The sequence below is a fragment of the Brassica oleracea genome, chromosome C6 (assembly GCF_000695525.1).
Source record: "Brassica oleracea var. oleracea cultivar TO1000 chromosome C6, BOL, whole genome shotgun sequence".
NCBI lineage: Eukaryota > Viridiplantae > Streptophyta > Magnoliopsida > Brassicales > Brassicaceae > Brassica > Brassica oleracea.
This window is the reverse complement of record NC_027753.1, coordinates 21261255-21284518: the sequence shown is the minus strand read 5'-3', so window position 1 is coordinate 21284518 and position 23264 is coordinate 21261255. Positions and strand designations below refer to the sequence as shown.

Here is a 23264-nt window from a genome sequence, read left to right as displayed (position 1 = left end):
GTTTAAAAGACGTCAGGCTGCAACGAAAAGGACAGTTTCTACGTTTACGGGTCTATATCCCTCTTATGTTTTGTTCAGATTTAGATCAGTGCATGCAGGTGAGCTTTTTGTAAGGTGCTAATGGATCATGTGATGTGTCTTTATGTTATTCTGTTTTTGTTGTTGTCTATATGATGGCACGTCTTGTTTTACAGGTTAGTCTGTTCATGCCACCATGGTAGGTAAGCTTTTTGCATGGTTACTTGCACAAAACATATAACATTCTTGTAGGAATGTGACATTCACTAGTTTTTACCAACTCTTGAGTTGAAGGATTGACAAAAAAAAATGAACAACTCGTTCATCGTCAGAAGTACACTGACACATTTTTATTGCTGCACAGACTGAACTGAGAGCATATCACTTTCCAACCATGTTACACTCAAAAACATTAGACTAATCTTAAACCACGCGAGTGCTTCTGAATCTGAGATACATCAAGTAGCTTTTCACTCATCTAAAATTCCACAGAAGTTCCAGATGGAAGGGAAGCCTAGATCATACTCTAAATCACCATAGCTTTCCAAATTGCTGGAGTCGAAATGCATAGTTGAGGCTTCACTTCCAGTTTCTTCTTGCTCCTTCCAGAGAGGAGTGGAATCACACTCTGCTACTTGGCTTACTTCTGCTTGACTATTATCCTTCAAGATTCCCATCTGCTGAAGAAACTCATTCAGGTCCATCTCTGGTTTCTTCTGATCATCATCCAACATCTTGTCTGCTGCCCCCTTGCTTGTATTTTCATCAAGATAGTTAGTAGTAGTAGTTTTCGATTCGGTAGAGGAAGAGCTACAAGAAAAGGATTGAGATAGAAGTCCGTTTTTTCTTTGCTGGATAATGTGAAGACTAGCCTGAGCATTCACGTTAAGCATACCACCACGAGAAGGAAACATAGAGATAAACTTCTTTGAAGGTACCCATTTAAACCTCTGTGTATTGTTCACAGGAGGCCCTTGTTTCCGTTGCTGAAGATGAGGTAAGTTGAGATAAGCGTCATGACCATATAGTTTCAGCGCGGCTTCGTCATAAGCCATGGCTGCTTCTTCAGAAGTAGCGAAAGAGCCGAGCCAGAGTCTTGTCCTCTTCTTGGGCTCTCTGATCTCAGCCACCCATTTACCCCACGTCCTTTGCCTTACTCCACGGTACCTACAAAGTGCGTTTTGTGGACCCCCTTTGCCACGAGCAGGACCTTTCTTCCATTGTTTCATTGAGGATGATCTCTAGAGAGTGTTAGAAGAAAGGAAGAATAGAGGGGTGTGATAATGATGAGAAATTTAGAAAGAGTTAGAGTGTTTAAATAGTGTCACGGTTCTATTTACTTCTAAGAGAATTGTGTTTTTTTCACCCGCTCATGTGACCGTTGCTTTCTGTTAGTTTTCAGAAGACTCGTTGCCTTTTGTGTTTTTGTCGGAAACGAGTCTTGTATTTAACCAAATGATATCAACTTCACATTCTCTAATTTACATTACGCTTATACAATAAACCTTGGTTGCTTTACATTCTAATATATATTTGTATTTTAGTAAAAATAATACATGTAGTTCAGTCACATTAATAATACACTGACTTTGACAAAAGAAAGAATGCTGATCAAATTATAAACAAATGAAAACTAAAAAGAACTGCACGAAATCTTTTTTGGTTTGAATCCCGTTACAATAAATTTAAATCAACGTTCCTATAAAATTATATTTTTCAAATTGCGTTATGTTTGATTTAATTTGATTTATGCGGGCTTAATTTTGTTTTATATAAAAGCATGGCACCTTTAAAATAATTATCTAGAATCTGATTTTAAAAATTATTATTATGTGGTGATTTAAATTTCCGAAAAATGTTTCTATATAATTCATTCACACTTCAGAGAAAAGAAGCTTTATATGGGTAATTGGCCTTTGATTTATTTTCTTCAAAGTATTGAATTTTAATTATTTTTTCCTCGAGATTTCATACCAAATTTGGATTCAGTTTGCTCTAGTACGGAGTTGATTACACCGAGGGACACTTTTTGACTTTCTATTACACGTAAAGACACTTCTGACATGTAACACACTTTGTTGTGGGCCAGCGACAGACTGTGGATAATTTTGCCTTTAATGAAAACGACACTTGTGGATGGGTGATTTGTGGACGAGTGATGCGTGGTTGGGTGATTTGTGGACAGGTGATGTGTGGATAAATGATGAGTAATGTGTGGACATGTGATGTTAATGTGTTTATAGTAGATAACATGGACAAACTCTATGTTTTGATTCCATAAAACTATACAACAATATGTGGACATAGACTCATGTTACTAAAATTATACCATAAAACACTAACACGGACTCTCTGTTATCTCCAACACAAGCACTTGGCTTCTTCAACCCAATTGATAAATTATCTGCAATTAAAGTTCAATCAAGATGAAAAAAATGTGACATTGTGAGTATGAGCGGAGAGAAAAATCGAAGAATCGTTTATCTTCTGTCGGAGAGTAATATATCTTGCATATCAGAGATTTCCGATCTAATGAATTTGCGCTTTGTCATGATGTTGGTGGATGTAAATTTGATTAGAGTTGAATTTAGATCCCGAGATAATAAATGGAATCGAATGAATATTGTCCATGTCCACAACTAGTTTATAATTCTGTTAAGATGTCAATGTACACATCTTATTTATAATTCTGTTATCCACGCTTTGGTGTCCACGTCCACATTTAGTTTTGTTTACACATTAATATATATAATATATAAATATGAAAATTGATCTTAAAAGATAGAGAATTTTATATATAGTTTATTATGATAATTATTTTTGTTTAATATACTTTAGAACTTGAGATAAAAGTAAATATTAACATAAAATAGAATAAGAAAAATAATAAATAAAATAAGAAGAGAAGAGAGGTTTTCTTTAGTTTAGGGCCATAAGAGTCTTTTTGACAAAAGAAAGTGTGTCTCAAGTGATAAGTGTCTTGTAGTGTAATTTGAATGTGAGAAAGTGTCTCTAGATCTAAAAAATTCTTAAAGCTTTTGGTTTTGTCATTTTCTTCTCCTTTTGGCTGTCTTCTTTAGGAGGAGACTTGGAAGGACGTAAGAAAAGAGAGGCAAAGTCACGAGCCACACACACACACAAGACTTACGTGTTCGATCGTGAGAATGTACTCCTAAGTGTTTTTATAGGTTCTTCAGATTTAAGCGCCGCCACTACAAGAAAACAGCGGTATTATGACGGACATTCCGACGGAAAATGAAATCCTCGGAATATCCTGAGGAATTTCCGAGGAAATTCCGAGGAAACACAAAATTGGGTTTCCTCGAAATTTCCTCGGAATATACCGACGGAATTCCGAGGAAATATCAATCCGTCGGAATATTCCGAGGAAATTCCGAGGAAAAATGTGTTCCTCGGAAAAAACCGATGAATTCCGAGGAAATATTATAGCCGTTGGAGAGCCGTTGGGGGATTTTACAAAATTCCGAGGAAATTCCGACGAACTAGCCGTTAGCGTCGGAATTCCGTCGGAATTTCCTCGGTCTGTCGGCAGGATTTAAACTATAAATACAAGCACTCCTCTTCCTCTTCATTCACTCCATATCTTCATCCTCCCTCTTACTCTATTTACACACGAATTTGATTCATAAAAAATATGTCTTCTTCAAATTATTTTCGTTCTTGGATCGATCGACCTCATTTGGATCCGAACACGAGATTGCTTACGGAAGAATACCAACGAGGTATAACCGAATTCATGGGGTTAGTTCACCGACAACCGAAAGCAAAAACAGGTATGTTAAGATGTCCTTGCTCTAATTGTAAAAATAGAAAGGTTATTAAAGAGTGGGATGTTTGGACTCATCTATATTTGAGTGGGTTTACACGAAGTTACAAAATTTGGTATCATCATGGGGAAACTGATTATGAACATGGTAGTACTAGCGAACCTCAGCCAGCGGTTAGATTAGAAGAACCAATTAGAACGGATGTAGATTATGGTGTAGGTACTGAGCAGATGGTAAATGATCATTTTAGAGGGGAAGATTTACCCAATGCAGAAGCTAGGAGATTTTATGATATGTTGGATGCTGGAAAGCAACCATTATACGAAGGTTGCAGAGATGTTCATTCAGCTTTATCATCTGCTACAAGATTGATGAGCATTAAAACAGATTATAATTTGGCTGAAGACTGTGTGGATGCGATTGCTGATTTTGTAAAAGGTATTCTACCCGAGGATAATGTAGCTCCTGGTTCATACTACGAGGTTCAGAAACTCGTAGCTGGTCTTGGTTTATCATATCAGGTAATAGATGTATGCAGCGACAACTGCATGATTTATTGGAGGGCGGATGAACAGCGGGTTACATGCAAATTTTGTGGAAAGCCTCATTATAAAGATACGAGTGGAAGAGTTCCAGTGCCATATAAAAGGATGTGGTATTTACCTTTGACGGAAAGGTTGCAGAGGTTGTATCTGTCTGAACGCACAGCGCAACCAATGAGATGGCATGCGGAGCACTCAACAGATGGTGAGATCAGACATCCTTCAGATGCAAAAGCGTGGAAGCATTTCCAATCAAAGTATCCCGACTTTGCGTATGAAAGAAGAAATGTCTACCTTGGATTATGTACTGATGGTTTCAGTCCGTTTGGCAAGAGTGGAAGACAATATTCTCTATGGCCCGTCATTCTTACACCATACAACCTCCCCCCAAACTTGTGCTTGCGACGAGAGTTTTTGTTTCTCTCGATTCTCGTTCCCGGACCAGAGCATCCTAAGAGATCACTTGATGTGTTTCTTCAGCCACTAATATATGAGTTGCAACAACTATGGGCTCAAGGTGCTGAAACATACGATGTTTCGTGTAAAGAAAACTTTCAAATGCGGACAGTACTAATGTGGACAATAAGTGATTTTCCAGCATATGATATGTTGTCTGGATGGACAACGCATGGAAGGATATCATGTCCATATTGTCAAGATAACACTGATGCTTTCCAACTAAAACACGGAAGGAAAACGTGTTGGTTTGACTGTCACAGGAGATTCCTACCACCTGATCATCCATATCGTAGGAGTAGGAATTTGTTTACGAAGAACAAGAGGGTGTTTGACAGTCCACCTCCGGAAATTTGTGGGAAAGATTTGAAGATACAACTAAGAGATTTTGGTGCAGAAAGGACGCCAGAAGTCGGTGGACATGAGCGTTTTCCGGTAGATGCTGTTGGAGAACTACATAACTGGCACAAAAAAAGTATTTTCTGGGATCTGCCATACTGGGAGGATCATCTGCTAAGGCATAATTTAGATGTCATGCATATTGAGAAGAACTTTTTTGACAATCTCATGAACACGATCCTTAATGTTCAAGGTAAAACAAAGGATAATTTGAAGTCAAGACTGGATTTAGTCGATATATGTGCTCGTTCAGAACTTCATGTTGATGAAAATGGTAGGGCTCCTTTTCCCATATACCGACTTGATGCAGAGGGAAAAGATGCGTTCTTTGATTGGATTTCAAACGATGTGGAATTTCCAGACGGTTACGCATCAAATTTGCGTAACTGTATCGACAGAAAGGAAGGAAAGTTTACTGGCTTGAAAAACCACGATTGCCATGTAATGATGCAGCGCCTCCTTCCGTTCGCCTTCAAGGAACTATTACCACAAAATGTTCATGAAGCAATTGCAGGGATAAGTGGTTTCTTCCGCGATTTATGCACGAGATCAGTGACTCTTGAAGGTATTGAAAATTTGAAGACTAACATAGCCGTGATTCAGTGCAACCTTGAGAAGATATTTCCTCCCTCATTTTTTGATGTTATGGAGCATCTTGTTATTCACCTGGCAAGAGAATTGGAACTTGGTGGTCCTGTGCAGTATAGATGGATGTATCTGTATGAGCGGTATATGTTCCATTTGAAGAAGATGGTGAAAAATTTAAGTAGGGTGGAAGGTTCTATAGTCGCACAGATGATCAATGAAGAAACTTCAAACTTTGCCGAGTACTACTTTCCAGCAGAAGTTCAGACCAAAAACAGAAGACCTGCTCGGCATGATGATAGAGGCGAACGGGCAACATATCATGTTACGGTTCCAGACATTTTCACAGACGTTGGACGACTTAGCGGAAAACCAAAGGACCGTCGACTTACTGAGCAGGAGCGCAGTAATTTGCAAACATATTTGCTCACCAACTGCGAAGACGTTCTTCAATATGAGAGGTAAATAAATGAGCTTACAAATTTTTATTTTAACAAGTTGAAATTTAAATCTTAATTAATTACATTATTGTCATCATATACAGGATTTTCATGGCAGAAAAGCGGTTCGAGTATAGATACGCCACAGAGGACGAACTAGAAGAAATGAAGCAGAGAGAATTTACTGGATGGATGTTTACTTATGTGAGTGCTTTAAACAAATTAAAATATATTTTATCACATATTTATACTAATTCACATTTATTGATATAACATATATATATATGTGCTATTAATAGGTGTCTGCTGGTTTGGCCAGAGGTGAAACATTTGACGATTGGATACGTGAGATGGTCGTTGGACCAAACTTTGTTGTGAAGTCATATCCGAGATTTTGTACTCGAGGATATGCATTCACAACTCAGAAGAGGAGACGTTCGAGTACGACTTATGATGATGGCGTTTGTTCTGCATCAGGAGATGATGTATACTACGGACACATACATGAGATTTTGGAAATCAAGTATTTGGGCATGGTTGGATTGCGCTGTACTGTTTTCTATTGTGATTGGCACGACAACACCCCAGATCGAGGTGTGAGAACAGATGCATTTGGTGTTACATCAGTAAATTCGAGGCGAAAGCTGCAATATTATGATCCTTTCATTCTTGCTTCCCAGGCCGATCAGGTAATTAAATGTTAATTATTCAGAATGATTCATCATCATGTGTATTAATTTATAATTTTTCTAAATGTTACAGGTTTGTTATATCAAGTACCCCCGGGTAAGGAACAGAGATGATCCATGGGTTACTGTTACAAGACTCAACCCGAGAGGCCGAGTTCAGGGAAGTTCTGAGCTGGAAGACCCACTACAACCAAGCACATCCGGCAACTGTAGTGCAGCAGAAAATTTAGCTGGAGTTGGCCTTGTAGTCGATTTAACCGACTTTGGAGAGGAAGCCGTCGTTCACGTAGAGGATGAACCAGTAATTGGAGAGTTTCACCAAGATCCAGATTCAGATTCATCTAGTGATGATGACTCGGAAACAGAATATCATTGATTTTTTTTATTTTTTTTAAAGAAATACCGAGGAAATTCCGAGGAACACTTGATATAACCTCTTTCCTCGAATAATAGTTATTTGGTTTATCTAGCAAGGCAAAGCTGAATACGAATTAAAAACTACTCAGAACACAACCAAATAAAACGAAGAAACCATGTAAAAGAAATACAAACTCATAATTAAGAAACCCAAAAAAAAACTCAGTTCAAAATTAACAGAAAATAAGACCATAAAACGTTAGAATAGAAAAGAAAATAAAATAGCCGGTGATAGCTCCTACTCCTCGTCTCCTGCTCCAGATGTTCCGCATCATTGGGTCTCTTGGACCTCTTTCTTACCCTGTGTGTACCACTCGAACCCGAACCAGAGCTGGATGGAGAGTTGTCCCGATGAACTACATAAATTCTGTCGAAAAATTCCGAGGGATTTCCGAGGAAAGAAGGAAAGAAGAAATTCCGAGGAATTATTTCCGAGGACTTGTTTCGTCGGTATGTCGTCGGAATAACGTTATTCCGACGAAATTCCGACGATTTTTTCTCTCAGTATCCTTGCTGTTTTCTTGTAGTGCGCTCCCTATATCCTTATCCCATGCTCATTCCCTCTTACGATCACATCTAAGCACCGGTAGTTAGTCTATGAAATTTGGTATTTTTAGTTGTAGTTCAGTTTCATTGTGTTAACCCAATCCGAAAACAATTTCTTTAATTGTACGTATCTATTGAATGTGTTCATATAGATGTAACTTTTTTTTTGTAAATGGAAACTTTTAAAGCATGTTGTTTATAAAATATGGAAATATTAAACGTGTCAACGTAAATATAAGTTCTAACTAGTAACCACTAAAAGAATATGGAGAATAAGAAGGAAAAGAATGAAAGTAATAAAATAAGAAGAAAAATTATTCCTTTCCTAATTTGATAAGGAATTATTGTAGACTATTATTCTTTGAATGTTAAGGAATCATAGGAACAAATATTCTTTAAATGGTGTAAATTGTAAGAAATAATAAGGAATTCACTATTTCCACCCATTCCACTGATCACCATTTAGAGCCATAGTTTTAAATATTTAAATAAAAAATAACAAACATAAGCAAAACACCAAATTTTAAAAATAAAAGGTTTTACATTATTTGATCTTAATTTCTTAAAAAGTTAATACATTAATATTTAACTAGTTTAGTTTAGTGCACATTCGATTTTAGTCCTGCACTCAGACTCCTACGCATTTGGAGGCTACAAGCAAATAGTAAATAAAAGGCCAAAAGAAATAATTCATTCAAGGGGTAGTGACAGCAAGCCCGACTTCCAAAAGCTCTGATTTCTTTCTAGATCTCAGACGAGAAAAGTATCGCCAGCCGGCGGAGTGTGCTTCCACAGCCACCGTCGGTCCGGTCTGTTTTCTGTTTAAGCCTTCCTCTTCTCTCGTTTTAGTTTTGTTTGTAATTTTGGTGGTTCTCCGGTTCCGGGAGGTGGAGGCTTTGACAGTTCCATCGCCGCCGACTTTGTTTCCGAGAGGTAGGGGCTTCCACAGCTCTGCTATCGTCGGCTTTTGTTTCCGGGAGGCGGTGGCTTTGTCAGTACCGCTGTCGCCGGCTTGTGTGTCCCGGGGGAGGGGGGTGGTAGCTCCTCTAGTATCGCCTTCTCCGGTTTTGTTTCTTTGGCTCCCGGTTTTTATTCCTTTTCTTCTCGATCTATGAGTCTGCACTTCAAAGCCTCTCTGCCTCTTGATCTATCATCTGAAACCGCTGCATAGATGTCGGAGGTGATGGATTGATTGTAGGTGTTTATTTGTTCGAGTGATATCATAGATCTGTGTTGGTGTGTGGTGAACCGTTTGGCTTGGGTTTCGGTCGAGATCTCGATGTGTTAGATCGATGGATGCTCTCCGATGAAGGTTCTCGAGCGGTGAAGGTCGCACAGTCTCGATCTGGTAGTGTGCGACGCCGTTGACGTCAGTTAGCTTGGGGAGACTAGGGTTTCCAGATTTTGGGCTGTGGAGTTTGGACTTTAGGCCCATATGTGGTTTTTTCTAGTTGGGCCGGATGTTTGGGCTTTTTATTGTAATGTTTTCGGATGGGCTTTGACCCTTAATATTAAATATTCAGAGGAAAAAAAAGGGGGTAGTGACAGCGATACCACTAGACCAAAGCATAAAATACATACTTATGTGATCGATAAATTTCTTAATAACATGGCGACCGAAAGCACGTGCTTCCTCTGCTTCCGTACAGGGCCGGTACTGCCTGCACTGCATGTAACAACTTGTATGCTATTAAATAAATAACAAATCTAAGTTCATTTTTTTTTAAGTTTTCAAGCTAGTTTCCACGAGAAAGTACTATCAGATTGTTCTATGTTTGAATCGGTTTGGGCATCCATTATTGATACAGTTCCCCATAATTAGTATGTAATTTGGTTAACGAGCCTCAGAGTAGTGACAAAGTAAATTACTCGGCTATGCATTTTATATAGTTTCTAGAATGGGCTTATTTGCCGAATAACAAAAAAAAAGAGTAATATTTTTAGTAAAAAGTTATAGAGATAGGACAAGAAATAATGGAAGAGAGGGTGTTTTTGGTTAGATAGTAGGTTTGTGTTTTTTTTTTATGGTCATAGGGTGCACATTCCCTTCTAGAATCCCTACAAAAACATATTAGGGCCCATTGTATAATCTTTTAAATTAATACTTTATAAATTAATATACACTAAAAATTTCTATAAAATAATATAATTTTATAGTCCCAAATTGAGTTTTTGGTTCAATTAGTATATCGATAAATTAATATCTCTATAAATTAATAAAAAAATTATAGTTTTGGTGTAGTCTCAACATTATTAATTTATGGAGGTTTCACTGTATCTACGTACAAACTTCTTCTTTGTAAGTTTCAAAAAAAAACTTTTTCTTCATCACGTGACACAAAAAGGGTGAGAAAAATAATATAAAATAAGGTTTATTTGTATAATAGCCATATATAGAATATAAATTAGGTAAGTAGTATTGTTTTCGATATAATGTAATGTCAGACATTTACGTCACTTTCTAGCCAGTTTTATCTCCTTTTTAATAAATTTCCAGTTAATATGTATAATACGAAAGAAGGAAAAATCATTCACAACACACGTTTATTGACCACATACATATGGAGAATAAATGTTCCATATGGCTGAAATAGTATAAGATTATAGCTCTACCTACAACACTTAATACTAAACATTATCCCAACCCATATATACTAAACCCTTAATCTCAATCACTAAATCCAAACAAAATATAAACTATAATAATATATATTTATAATATTTATACAAAAAATAAAATTTTGAAAATAATATATAAAATTTGTAATATTATATTATACTATACTATATGAATAGACATAAAAGAAGGAGAAGCCATCCACATGTGTGTCACACGTTTATTGATCACACATATGCACTGAATGCTCTATTCCATATGGGCGAAGTAGTACATGATTATGACCTGCACACAACCCCTAATACTATACATTATCTCAATCCATAAATACTAGACCCTAAATCTCAATCACTAAACACAAACCCAAATAGGGGTGGGCGTTCGGGTACCCGTTCGGGTTCGGGTCGGGTATTTCGGATATCCGGATATTTCGATATAAGAGTATAGAACCGTTCGGGTATTTTGACATTTCAGATCGGGTTCGTGTTTTTTCACTTTGGGTTCCGATATTTTCGGGTATATCCGATATCCGAACTTCAAACAATATTTTTTTTTGAAAAACATGTTTTGACCTGTATTGAAACCATTCCTGAAACATTATACAAACAGGAGAACAAACAAGTAAATCAAACCAAACCTCTACTGAACACAAACAAGTAAACCAAGTTTCATTCCTCTACTTGTAATAAACTTTACAACCAAACGTCAAACAAAATCGATGAACTTTTACGCATCATACAAACATAATCAAACTTCTAATCATCATACACGCAAAATCAAAACAAAAGAGAAATTGAAAAAAAAATTGACAATTACTTTTGTTCGGTTTGTTGACGTCGCCGAGTAAGAAAAAAAAAAGATGAGTATTTAAGGTTTCCAGTTTGTTAATTTATGAGATTAAATCTTCACCACTTAAGAAGAATCTAGGAAACATAATTTTCGGGAACACTAAACGATTTGTATAATGCTTGGGTATATTGCACGACACAATTTTGGGAAAGGGAATAAATCATAAATGGTAAGGTTTTGGTTAAGTTCGGATAGGTTCGGGTATCGGATAATAACCGATCGGGTTTGGTTAACCGGAAAGGGATAGGATGAAAACCGATCGGGTATTTGGCACTAACCGAACCACTTACTTCGGGTCGGGTTCGGGTTCGGGTATCGGTTATTATGCCCATCCCTAAACCCAAATAAAAACAATAATATATATTTATAATATTCTTACGTTTATTGATCAAACACATATTCACCGAGTGTTCTATTCTATATGACCGAAGTAGTATAAGATTATAACCCACCCACAACCATTAATATTAAACATTACTCCAACCTATAATACTAAACCCTAAATCCCAATCACTAAACTCAAACCTAGATATAAACAATAATATATATTTATAATATTTACACAACTGGAAGAAAAAATTAACAGAGATAAATTGATGACGAGAATAAAACAAAATAATAAATTTATGTAAATGTTAATTGGAGAAGAGAATAAAGAAGAAAAGAGAAAGAATAAGAAGTTAACCGGTTGTCTTTAAGGGTAGTTTGGCATATATTTTACGTTAAATATCTTGGTCAAACGTTTTTTAGCTACTTACCTAATTATAAAATTGTTGGTGGTCATGTTGCCCAATTTCCCTATAAAATAATATATGGAATCTGATCTTTATAAAGAAAAAGACATTACAAGGGCCATGCCAATAGCTTATCACAGACTTCACGTACATCTTGAGAAGGATCTGACAAGAATGCTTTGGACAAAACTGATCTTGCTTCGAGCAATCCTTCTGATATGAATTCAGTATGACAGTATCAAGTCTTCACTCGCCATGACTGAGTGATGCCATCAGTTTTGCACGAGCAAACTTCTCCTACATATACAATATCACGAGTATAATGTGACTAGTTTCATGTGGAACGAAAACAACACTTTTTTTTATAAGCCCTATTGCCTGATCCGGTCGGTCCCGGGAGGAACACGCTTAGTGCTACAAAGTGGACTAGCCCAAAAGCGTACCACACTGTCTGACCGAGTTTAGAATACCTTCCGACTAATGTTAGGGGGTGGACCGATCATCTGTTACGACCCATGTAAACCACTTGGACCGAAGCTCAACCCCATATTGGCCCACCATGAAAACCAGGTAGTTTCATGTGGAACGAAAACGACACTTCATAACATTGTTCTTATGATTTTATCTTCTGGTACCTTTTCGGATCTTTGTTCAATAAATCTCAGTGCAAGTTTCACTAGATCAGATGAAGGTAGAAGTGTGGATATAACGCCCCGACCATCCACGGCTACTGAGCCATTCACGCCCGCTCACTCGGGTCGTGGGCCCCATCCCATCTGACGGGTAGTGCGTTAATTTTTTTAAGGCTCTAGAGTCTTGTCTACTGAACCTGCAATCACCGTATGACATTTCCATGTGTTTTGTCTTCATTCGCACGGTATCGCGAATCAATTTCCGATAGGTCACCCATCCTTTCACTACTCCAGCCCAAGCACGTTTAACCCTGGAATTCTAAACAGATGCGTGACGAAAAATGTAAGTCAACTTTGGTGACATATGTAGCCAAATAACTTCTCTTAAACCTTTCAACATATACCAGAAATTGAGATGTTACAATTCACCCCCAATCACAAAGCGCAACGACCCTGTTGCGCACCATGACAGGTCTCATGACGTTTTTTGGGTTAGAACCGAGATGGTTAACCAGATTTGATACCACTTATAACGCTCTGACATCCATGGCTAATGGGCCACCCACGTCTGCTCACTCGACCCATGGGCCCCATCACATATGACAGGCGGTCCATTAATTTTTATAGTCTTGTCTACTGACCCTGCAATCACTGCGTGATCTTTCCTCGTGTTTTATCCTCACTCGCACGGTATCGCGAATCACTTCCCGATAGGTCATCTATCCTTTCACTACTTCAGCCCAAGCACGCGTAATCTTGGAGTTTTAAACAGATGTGTGACAGAAAAGGTAAGTCAATTTTGGTGATGTAAGTAGCCAAATAAATTCTTTTAAACCTGGCAACTTATACTAGAAATCAAAATGTTACAATGAAGATAAAACGGTACATGGCCGAGAATAATCTAGTGCCCAAACAATCTAGGCACTCATGTTATTCTTTAGAAACTGCACCGACAGAAAAGTAACCTAATTGAGTGGCAAGTGTCTACTTTTTTCTTTATCAGAAACTGATTCTGCTGACTGATGTGGCGGGAATCTTGGAGGATAAAGATGATCACGGAAGTTTGGTGAAGGAGATTGATATAAAAGGACTGAAGAAGATGATCAGAAGATTCCAAAGGTTAAGTGTTGTCTAAGGTATGTTGCTAAAGAAGTTAGACAGCAAGCATTACTGATGGAAGAAGACAACATTCTCTGCTTCATGAGATTATTTTCTAATGAAGGAGCATGAACTATGATTACTGGAAGAAATTTTTGCTGTAATAGGTGAATGATCATCAAGAAAGATATAGTTCAGGTTCTTGTGCCAAATGCTAGTATGATTAAGATGTCAAATCTGTAACTCATGAAAGTTGCCTATCATGCTCTTATCTCTTTTGCTTACTACTTTTAACGTTGCTACTTTTGTCAATCTATGTTCGGTTCAGCTAAGGGTGGCGCTTGATCTTTCTTGCCATAACATGTCCAAATTAACAGGTGTAGATAGATAGATAGATATAAACATTCTTACTCATACTAATACATCCAATAATTATTTTTTTGGTTAGATCCACCATGCTTTGGTAATTTTAAGTGATGCAATCCAAATAAAATTGTTTCGTCCAGAACAAACAAAGAACACAGAAGCCATGCAATCGTCGAATGATATTTCGCTATGTTTGTTGTTACCTTTGGTAGCAAAAACTTTGGTACGTATCATACTTGCCAAACAGATAAATCATAGAAATTGATGGGGGATCATCTTTTAAAAACTTATTATGCAACGAAAAGAGTTATTTAATTCAATGGAAACAATAGACGGAGACATGGAGAACTAACATATTTATTTCCAGAAAAAATGGTTAAGTACCAATATGACAAAATTCAAACATCGCAAAAAAATGCTTACATCAACATTACAATATAATAATTTAAACCTAAATTTTCTATTATGCATACCATAAATACAAATCACTCATATATTCACACAAACATATAACTCAGAATACAACGTCCAAAAGAATAGTTATGAAGTTAACATTTGAAAATCAAATCTCTTATTTTTGTCTTTATCAGAAACTGATTCTGCTGACTGATGTGGCGGGAATCTTGGAGGATAAAGATGATCAGGGAAGCTTAGTGAAGGAGATTGATATAAAATGAGTGAAGAAGATGATCGGATGATTTCAAAGGTCAAGTGTTGTCTAAGGTCGGTTGCTAAAGGAGCTAAGACAGGAGTATTATTGATGGAAGAAGACAACATTCTCTGCTTCATGAGATTGTTTCTAATGAAGGAGCATGAACTATAATTAGTGCATGAATTTTTTTCCGTAATAGGCGAATGATCGCCAAGAATGATATAGTTCAGGTTCTTATGCCAAATGCTAGTATGATTAAGATGTCAAATCTGTAACTCATGATAGTTGCCTATCATGCGCTTGTCTCTTTTTCTTACTAATTTTACCATTGCTACTTTTGTCAACCTATGTTCGGTTCAGCTAAGGGTGTTGATAGATGTTGATAGATAGATAGATACATTCTTGCCATAACATGTCCAAATTAACAGGTGTTGATAGATAGATAGATACATTCTTTCTTTTTTTTTGTAAAACGAGATAGATACATTCTTGCTCAGACTAATACATCCAATAATTATTTTTTGGTTACATCCGCCATGCTTTGGTAATTTTAAGTGATGCAATCCAAATAAAATTGTTTCATCCAGTACAGACAAAGAAAATAGAAGCCATGCAATCGTCGAATGATATTCGCTGTGTTTGTTGTCACCTTTGGTATGCCAAAACTTTGGTACGTATCATACTTGCCGAACAGATAAATCATAGAAGTTGATGGGGGATAATCTTTTAAAAACTTATTATGCAACGAAAAGAGTTATTTAATTTAATGGAAACATAATAGACGGAGACATGGAGAACTAACATATTTAATTTTTTCAAAAAAACACATATTTGTGGAAAATCTGCAACCCTCAACGCTCTCTGACAATTCCTCTAGCTATCATGCTCGCAATCACACGTTTCTCTTGTTCATCGAGCCAAGCAAGTTGTTTTTCCTGCTGCCCGCATAGATAAGCTAGGACTGGTAATGAACCTATCGAGACTACATTCACAACACCCCAGAAACCCATCCTCTTGAATAAACTCGCCACTGCACCCGCCATAATTGTATCTGCTTGGTATGGATCTTGTAGAGTTAGGAATATTATTGGGTTGTATTGTCGCGTTTTAATAAATTATACAGAGTTGTATAAATATATACAAGATTTAAACCTATTTCAACTAGAAATAAAAATATCTGAATCGTAGAATATATATCTAAATCAACTAATCCTTATTATAATATGATTTATAAAATATTATCGATTTAGGTTTAACAAAATTCACATAATTCAGTTTATATTAATGGTAAGCATGTTATATATTTTGTTTCCTCAGTTATCTCTAAAACACAAATACAGTCATGAAAAAAACATAAACACAGTCAATTCCTAAATTGGACGATAATATGCTAAGATAGAGATAGATTTAGAAAGATATATCAAATTAAATTGAACATCAGATTCTTATACATGACAAAGTTGTTTATCAAAATATATATGATTTTTATTGAATTTAGAAAACAAATAGAAACACAAGCGTAATATATTTTTTGGAAAATCTCTTTATACACTCACTTTATGCATTATATTTTTTTTTATTCATCAGTTATCAAGATCTTAAATTTTGACTTTTTTTGAGAAAAACAATTCAAATTTTCATAAAATGTGACATTAAATTTCATTAATATTCATCAGAAAAACATGGACAACATGAATTTAAACTACCTACATCTCATCTGAAATTATAAAAACATTTCTGGTGTGAAAATGAAAAATTTCCCGAATAACAAAATGTTTTTCCTTTTTCCTGTAGTAAACTTAAATATATAAAATTTGATTATTAAATATTTCAACTATTTATAAAAACAAATTAGTAATATTTTAAAGTTAAATGTTTAATGATTTGGAATGTATAAAAAGTGAATTCTATTGATTTTGATAATTAATAATAGTAAAAAATTAAGGTAAATCTAAAGATAACTAATTTTTAACTTATATGATCGAAACATATTTGGAAACGAAACTGTTTCTGGTTTACTCGATATGGAACAAGATAGAAGTGAAATCTGAAGTTTGGAGGCACCATAGAGCATCTGAAAGAGAGATGACAACAAGCCTATACACCGTAAACTCTAGCAATGGAGCTCTCTATATGTGTTGCACTGGTGGTATTATACGATGGTACATATAAATCATCCTTGAAGCCACTTATCAAGCAGCAGACTTCCGGTGTACCAAAGTGTAGTTTGGCTCTCGGCCGTTCAGTATTTTCTTCCCAGTGATAATGTAGGTTCAAACAACGTGCTGGTTGCAGAGAAATGTTGGTGTCATTATTGAGAATGGAACTTCCTGGTTCGTTTCAAGTCCACCAACATCAGACGTCCTGAAAGGCTGAAGCAAGCAGTACAAGGTAATGGTAAAGAGTATTGGACATGGTTGCAGAGAATTTGATGACACATAGAATTTATCAATGGTTTTGTCAAGGTCTGCTACAGACATCATAACACACTCTCGCAGTAAGAGACATCAACACCGCTGTGCCGATGCAAGAGAATGCAAGGGAGCAGATGAAGTCGAGAAGAGTGAAAGCTCTGGACAGACCGCCATGCAGAAGATTTCATATTCCAAGAAAAAAATCCAGTAGATGTTTTAAAAGCTTTCTCTGACCAGACTGAATCTGTTCTTGATAAGGGCGTAGAGAAGCGGCTTGAATCTGATGACGCAGTCTATTCATGATAATATTTTAAAGAAGCAGATATCTTCTAAAGAATCTCTGCACTACAAGGATATGAAGAAAAGTTTTTAAGTTTCAACAGAAACAAAGAACGTTGTTTGTGTGAAGATGAGATCAAGATAATAAAATAGAAGATGAGGCTTCAGAGGAGATTTTGGATTACTGGAGAGAAAGGGGCAGTACTGAAAGAGGAACTGAAATAAAGATTTGAAAAGTTGATAGAAAACCTTGAGATGAAGCATGGGTATTAGTATGATTCTTTTTATGAGGTTGCACTCAAGTCAAGGGATAACAGTGCAGTGTGGGGAGCTGTCGATGCAAGACGGAAAGCATGTGTCAAGACAAGTGTCAGAGTGAGTTTACAGATGGTGTTGTTCTGGCATCACTGTGTGGATTTTTGCAAAATCAGTCAAGGTTCCTTGATATCTCCAGTATCTCGAGCTTTTGTGTCTAACAGAGAGAAATAGAACTCTCAATACAATGACTGCGTCGATTAAGGTTCATGACCACGATGTGATATGAGGAGAATGAATGTGTACAGCAGCAGTAGTACAAGTGTAAAACGATATTACACAGATTTGATGAAGAAAGAGAAAGATTCTCAGAAAATATGTTTACGTGCTCTGGACTAAAAACTTGAGAGGAATAAGATGAAGAGATACACACTTTGAAGAAACAAATTTAAAGTCGACAGGTTACTCTGTGGTCTGGGGTTCAATTGGTGCGCTTAGTGTCTTTGGTCGTACGCTTGCATCATAAAAATCTTGACTAAGTTTTTCGGTAGATATTTACAGGAAACTGACCAAAGGAAGAGCCTAATGGTTGGTCTTGAAACATTGTTCAACTGTAAAGACGTTTCAGAAGCAGCTGCTGCAAATTAGAAAAGACAAAACGAGCTTCTACCTTGTGTTTCAGGAAGATTGTCAAGATGTTTTGTGGAATCATCATGAGGCTGATATATTGAGAGAATTCATACAGATAAGTCGTCCATCCATCTCTGGTTCATTCAAGATATTGGTTTTGGATTTTACTCAGGGTAATGAAGAATTGAAGATCAGAATTCAGAACTGACTCACTAATTTTCAAAGATCAAAGCTATAGAAGGCTGGTTGTGCTGCATATAACAAGTGCTCTCTGTCATTTGCATTTACCATTGAGAAGATACACTGAGACAGACACAGAGTCTGAGGAAATATGGTTCAGTAACGGTTTTCTGTGATTTCTACCTTTGGGTTGTGTACTCAAGATGTTCTTCATCTGATACAGATAATAAGGACTGTTGCAGAAATAAGTTCAAGGCAGTGTTTCGTGATCCAAAAGTAATTCGATCGTGCTAAAATTTGGTTAGGAACTTCATGGTACTACTGACCTGAGATTCCAACGGTTTATTTGTATTTTATTTGAGCTTCTTCAACCCTGTTCAGAATAGCTCATCTGGATTTACAGATTTGACCAGTTCTGGTGGAGACGTCAAGTGAGTTTTAAATCTGGCAGACACATTCCATACATGCAGAACTTGATCCTCAAGAACCTGAAGAGGATGCAGAGTCCTTAAGATCAGATTACAGTACGTCAAAGACTACAAGAGTTTCAAAGGGGGCCGGAGTGTATCTGTTACATTTTCCGCAACTCTCGGAGGAGAGACTGATGACATGTCGGGAATGCCTTATTAGCCGACGATCAAGCTTATCTGAAGAGTGTGGTTATGCTGATTTACATGGCGATTAAGACGGAGGCTGAGAGTAGTAAAAATGGTTCAAAGCCTCACTCGGCCTGGAGAAATTACGATGAGATTAACAAGTATGTTTGGAGTAAGTGAGTCTTGAAGAGCCTTAATTGTACTAGTAACTTCTTTGATAGCACTCCCAAGAGCAGTATAGTGGGTAAGACATGATTTGTGGAGCAGAGGTCGTTCTGGAATGCCTTTGGAAGTTTTGACCGGTTATGGATTTTGTGGGTCTTTACTTGCAAGCTGGTATTAAGGTTGCTACAGGTAATGTTAAGTTTCCATGGCAAGACCAGGATGTGGATGTTGTGTTATTGACTATTCTGAAGTAGTGGATGACAAGAAGCTCTGTGAAAGTTTATCATGATTGAGCAACAAAGTCTTCTATCAGTGGCTAATTTGTTGTGACCATGATCAGAAAGCTTAAACGTCAAGTTTTGCAGTTTTTGTGCTTCTAGCGACAGGTCCGCAGCAATGATACAGATGAAGTAACTGGTATTAGAGATCCAAGATGAGCCTGAAGCAGTCGAAGAGTCAAAGTTTTCTTCTGAGTTTGCGTTGCAGGTTACTGAAATTCTGAAAGAATTTGTGTCTCGGTGAAGCGTTACAGTGTCTCAATCGTCTCTGTTGTTAAAAGAAAATTCATGATGAATAAAGGTGACACCCTGTGGTTTACTGGTAGTAAGGAAAATGATGATGAAAAGCTGGAAACGTTAAAACGTCAGCACAAGCTAGACAAAAGCATGAATGTGTCCAGGGAAAAGTTTCTGATACTGAACTGAGGTACTGCTAGAAGGAGTCTGTGTTCTTTTTTTATGAGTGAGGACTCAAGCAGGGGGAGAATGAGATGCAACGAAGCAGGGGGAGCGTTGATTATAATCCAAGTTGTTAGTATAAGGTTGTTTGATTCTATGGATGAGCTTGAGTTGACACACTCAAATAATAAGGGGAGAAAGATTTCAGGATTCACAAGAAACAAGAAACACTGTAATATTGCTCATGGTCAAACATTATCAAAAGAAGAAAAGCTCGTAAAACAGGATGTCTCGGTGGAAGGGAAGACTTTTCATAAACAAGTCTGAAGTTTGAGAAATAAAAATGAGCTGCTAAAAAGGAAGTTCCTACATATCATGGGCATGTGTAAGTCAAAGTTTATTTGAAGGATCAAGACATGAATTCATGATATCAGAAGTGAATCGCCAATTCCCCAAACTCTCAGGCTCGTGATGTCTATGCGTTCCGGCAGAACAATAGAGAGAAAACAAGACAAGGTGGTGATTTACGACAAAATTCTTGAGAAAGACAAAACAAAGTAACCTAGCATATATATATATATATATAAACGTTCTGACCATATTCAACGTATCATAGTGCACAACCTAGCTTGCTTTAAGAGGGTTTAACCCCAGTGAGCCATTGTTGTTTATCATCGAATTTTGTTTACAAAACAAAAGGCTTGGATAAGTCACCTTAAGGTTCTTGTAGCATTCCTCAACGTTGTCATTATATTGTATCCTCAAGGTTTTGTCATTATATTGTATCCTCAAGGTTGATTATAGTTGGTCTATGCAATCAAGTATTTTATTTGTAATTTAGTTTCATTGTGACTGTTTATTAACCCAAGCTAGAAACAAGTTCTATAATTGTTATCTGTGCATCTCTACAAACAGCATGAAAGAGAATACACATAAAAGCACAGTGAACTTGAGCAGCATCTCTACTCTTTTGTTTCTTAGGTTGTAAGAATATTAAACTTTGTATCACATGAAAATATATATCCACAGAAAGCTAAGGTTATGGAGATGACATAACATTCAAAGGGTCTCTGCTTTCATGAGATTATGTCTGATAGTTGTCAACCTATCTGGTTAAAATCAAATAAACAGATTTTGTTTGTGATGCATACAATTTTTTTTAAGTTAGAAACTGTTATGGTTTTGTTATTCTCTCAACACGCACGCAAATCCTACGCTAAACTAGTGCAGCAATCAATAATAATGTATTATTACAAACGAAGAAAAAAGAAGTCAAGCCAATCTCACCAAATTGTACAACTATGTTAGCCTATATCATACAGGATCATCTTTTTATGCAGAGAGAAGACTTATTTTATTTAATAGGAATATTATAGATGGAAAACTAACATATATAATATAGAAAAAAAAAAAAAAAAAAAAAGAAACCACATGCTTGTGGATAAATCATCATCATCATCAACGATCTCTGTTTATTCCTCTAGCCCCCATGTCAGCAACCGTTGCATTCACACGTTTCTCTTGCTCATCAAGCCAAGCAAATTGTTTTTCCTGCCGGAAGTATATATAGGCTAGGACCGGTAATGAACCTATCGAGATTACATCCACAACACCCAATGGAGGGAGACCCACCCTCTTCAAAATTCTAGCTACTGCACCCGCCATTACTGGATCTGGATCTGATGGATCTACTTAGAGCAAACCAAAGAAAAACATAACACACAGTTAATCCCTAAATTGGATGCTAATATGCTAAGATAGAAACCTATTAGATCTAATCAGACATATCAAAGTACAAAAAGAAAAGGACGAATCTGTCGTATTTTAACAGAGAGAGATAAGAAGAACCTGACAAGACTTGAAAGCAGTTCCAGAACTTAAATCTACATTAATAGGGTTGCATCACTCTTCATAGCACTCAAATAAAAGATTCTTTGTACATTAACGACTGAAACAAATATATATTTATGAATGTCAGAAACTTTTGCTTCTTCGGTTTTTTCTGTGAGACCCACACTTATTTATTTTATCTAATGATTTAATAAATATTTTATAACTCATGTTTTGAAATGGAATTCGTTAAAAGAAAGCCCAATAAATCTCTTTGATCTGTAAGCGTTCTCTTCAATGGAAGTTTAGGGCTTTCAATTTTTAATCATCAGTTCATGACTCATCTAAGAAACACATATTGGCTCTTTGAGTTTCATGAATCAGTTTTTCTTCTTTAGTCTCTACATCTCCCCATCTTTAATAAATTCATCATCGGTTCTTTTATTTTGCCTGATACATCATGATTGTGTGGTTTTAATTTTCTTTGGTCATCCTTAGCTTGCACCCTTTGATCTAACCAAGAAGAAGAAGAAGACATTTGTCGTTCAGGATGCCATCGAGGACTCAGCTGAGTCACATGGGAGACATACTATCTGTTGTCTGATTGTTCAAGAAGAGTTTATGTGTTGTGAAACATATTTGTTTCTTTTCATCAGCTGCTTTGTTTAATTTTTTTCCTGCAGATAATAATGGCTTTGACAGTTCATTCACGGGAGCCAAGAAGTAAAAGAAGAAGAAGCCAATGAGTGTTTGACATTTTCTGTTTTCCTGAGTTTTTTTTTTCCATTCATTAAACTTGGATTTTGAAAACTATGTGCCTCACATTCTTTTTATTTTGATGGTTGTTAGCTTGAATGAAGATCATTGAATAAAGAAAATGTCGATGCTCCTGAAGATTTGGAGGGTATTTTATATTTCTTTCTCTGATAATTCTAGCGACATAAATTTGAACCTTACAGAGGGTATATTGCAGAGCATCCTAATGATGAGGAAGAGGTGGAGGGAATTGATCTGCACCAGCGACGTTACCCATGGGAGGGAAGTGACATGGATTACTTATACGACGAGGTAAGCATATCATTAGATGGTTTGCGGTCCATCTTTGAGAGCCGTCGATTGTAAGTGTCTATCGTTTTGAAGTTGTACGACACTAAGATGTAAAGAATTACTAATCACGATTACTTTACTAGCAAAGTTCTTTTGCACAACACTGGAAATTGATGGTGCTATATTTCATGTTCCAAATGCTAACGCAAGCTCCAATGTTAATTCTCAGCTTTAACATGTCAAAATCACAATGCAGTGGGTGTTGTAAGGTAATTCAGTAGACACAAATGTTCAGTTGAAAAAAATTCTAAACTGTATTTATGCATAAAACTTATCATCCGTAACATAATAATATGTTTTTCT

At 36.5% G+C, this 23264-nt stretch overlaps 1 protein-coding gene across 1 annotated transcript; it reads right to left on the bottom strand.

Annotated features, from left to right (window-relative positions):
- Window positions 1-488: 488 nt before the first annotated feature.
- On the bottom strand, window positions 489-15871 carry LOC106297711 (dehydration-responsive element-binding protein 2F-like). The gene is made up of 2 exons (XM_013733902.1): window positions 15695-15871; window positions 489-1259 (listed from the first exon to the last, which is right to left on the bottom strand). The coding sequence occupies exons 1-2, from the start codon at window positions 15869-15871 to the stop codon at window positions 489-491; spliced, it is 948 nt and encodes a 315-aa protein (XP_013589356.1).
- Between the last annotated feature and the right edge of the window lie 7393 nt (window positions 15872-23264).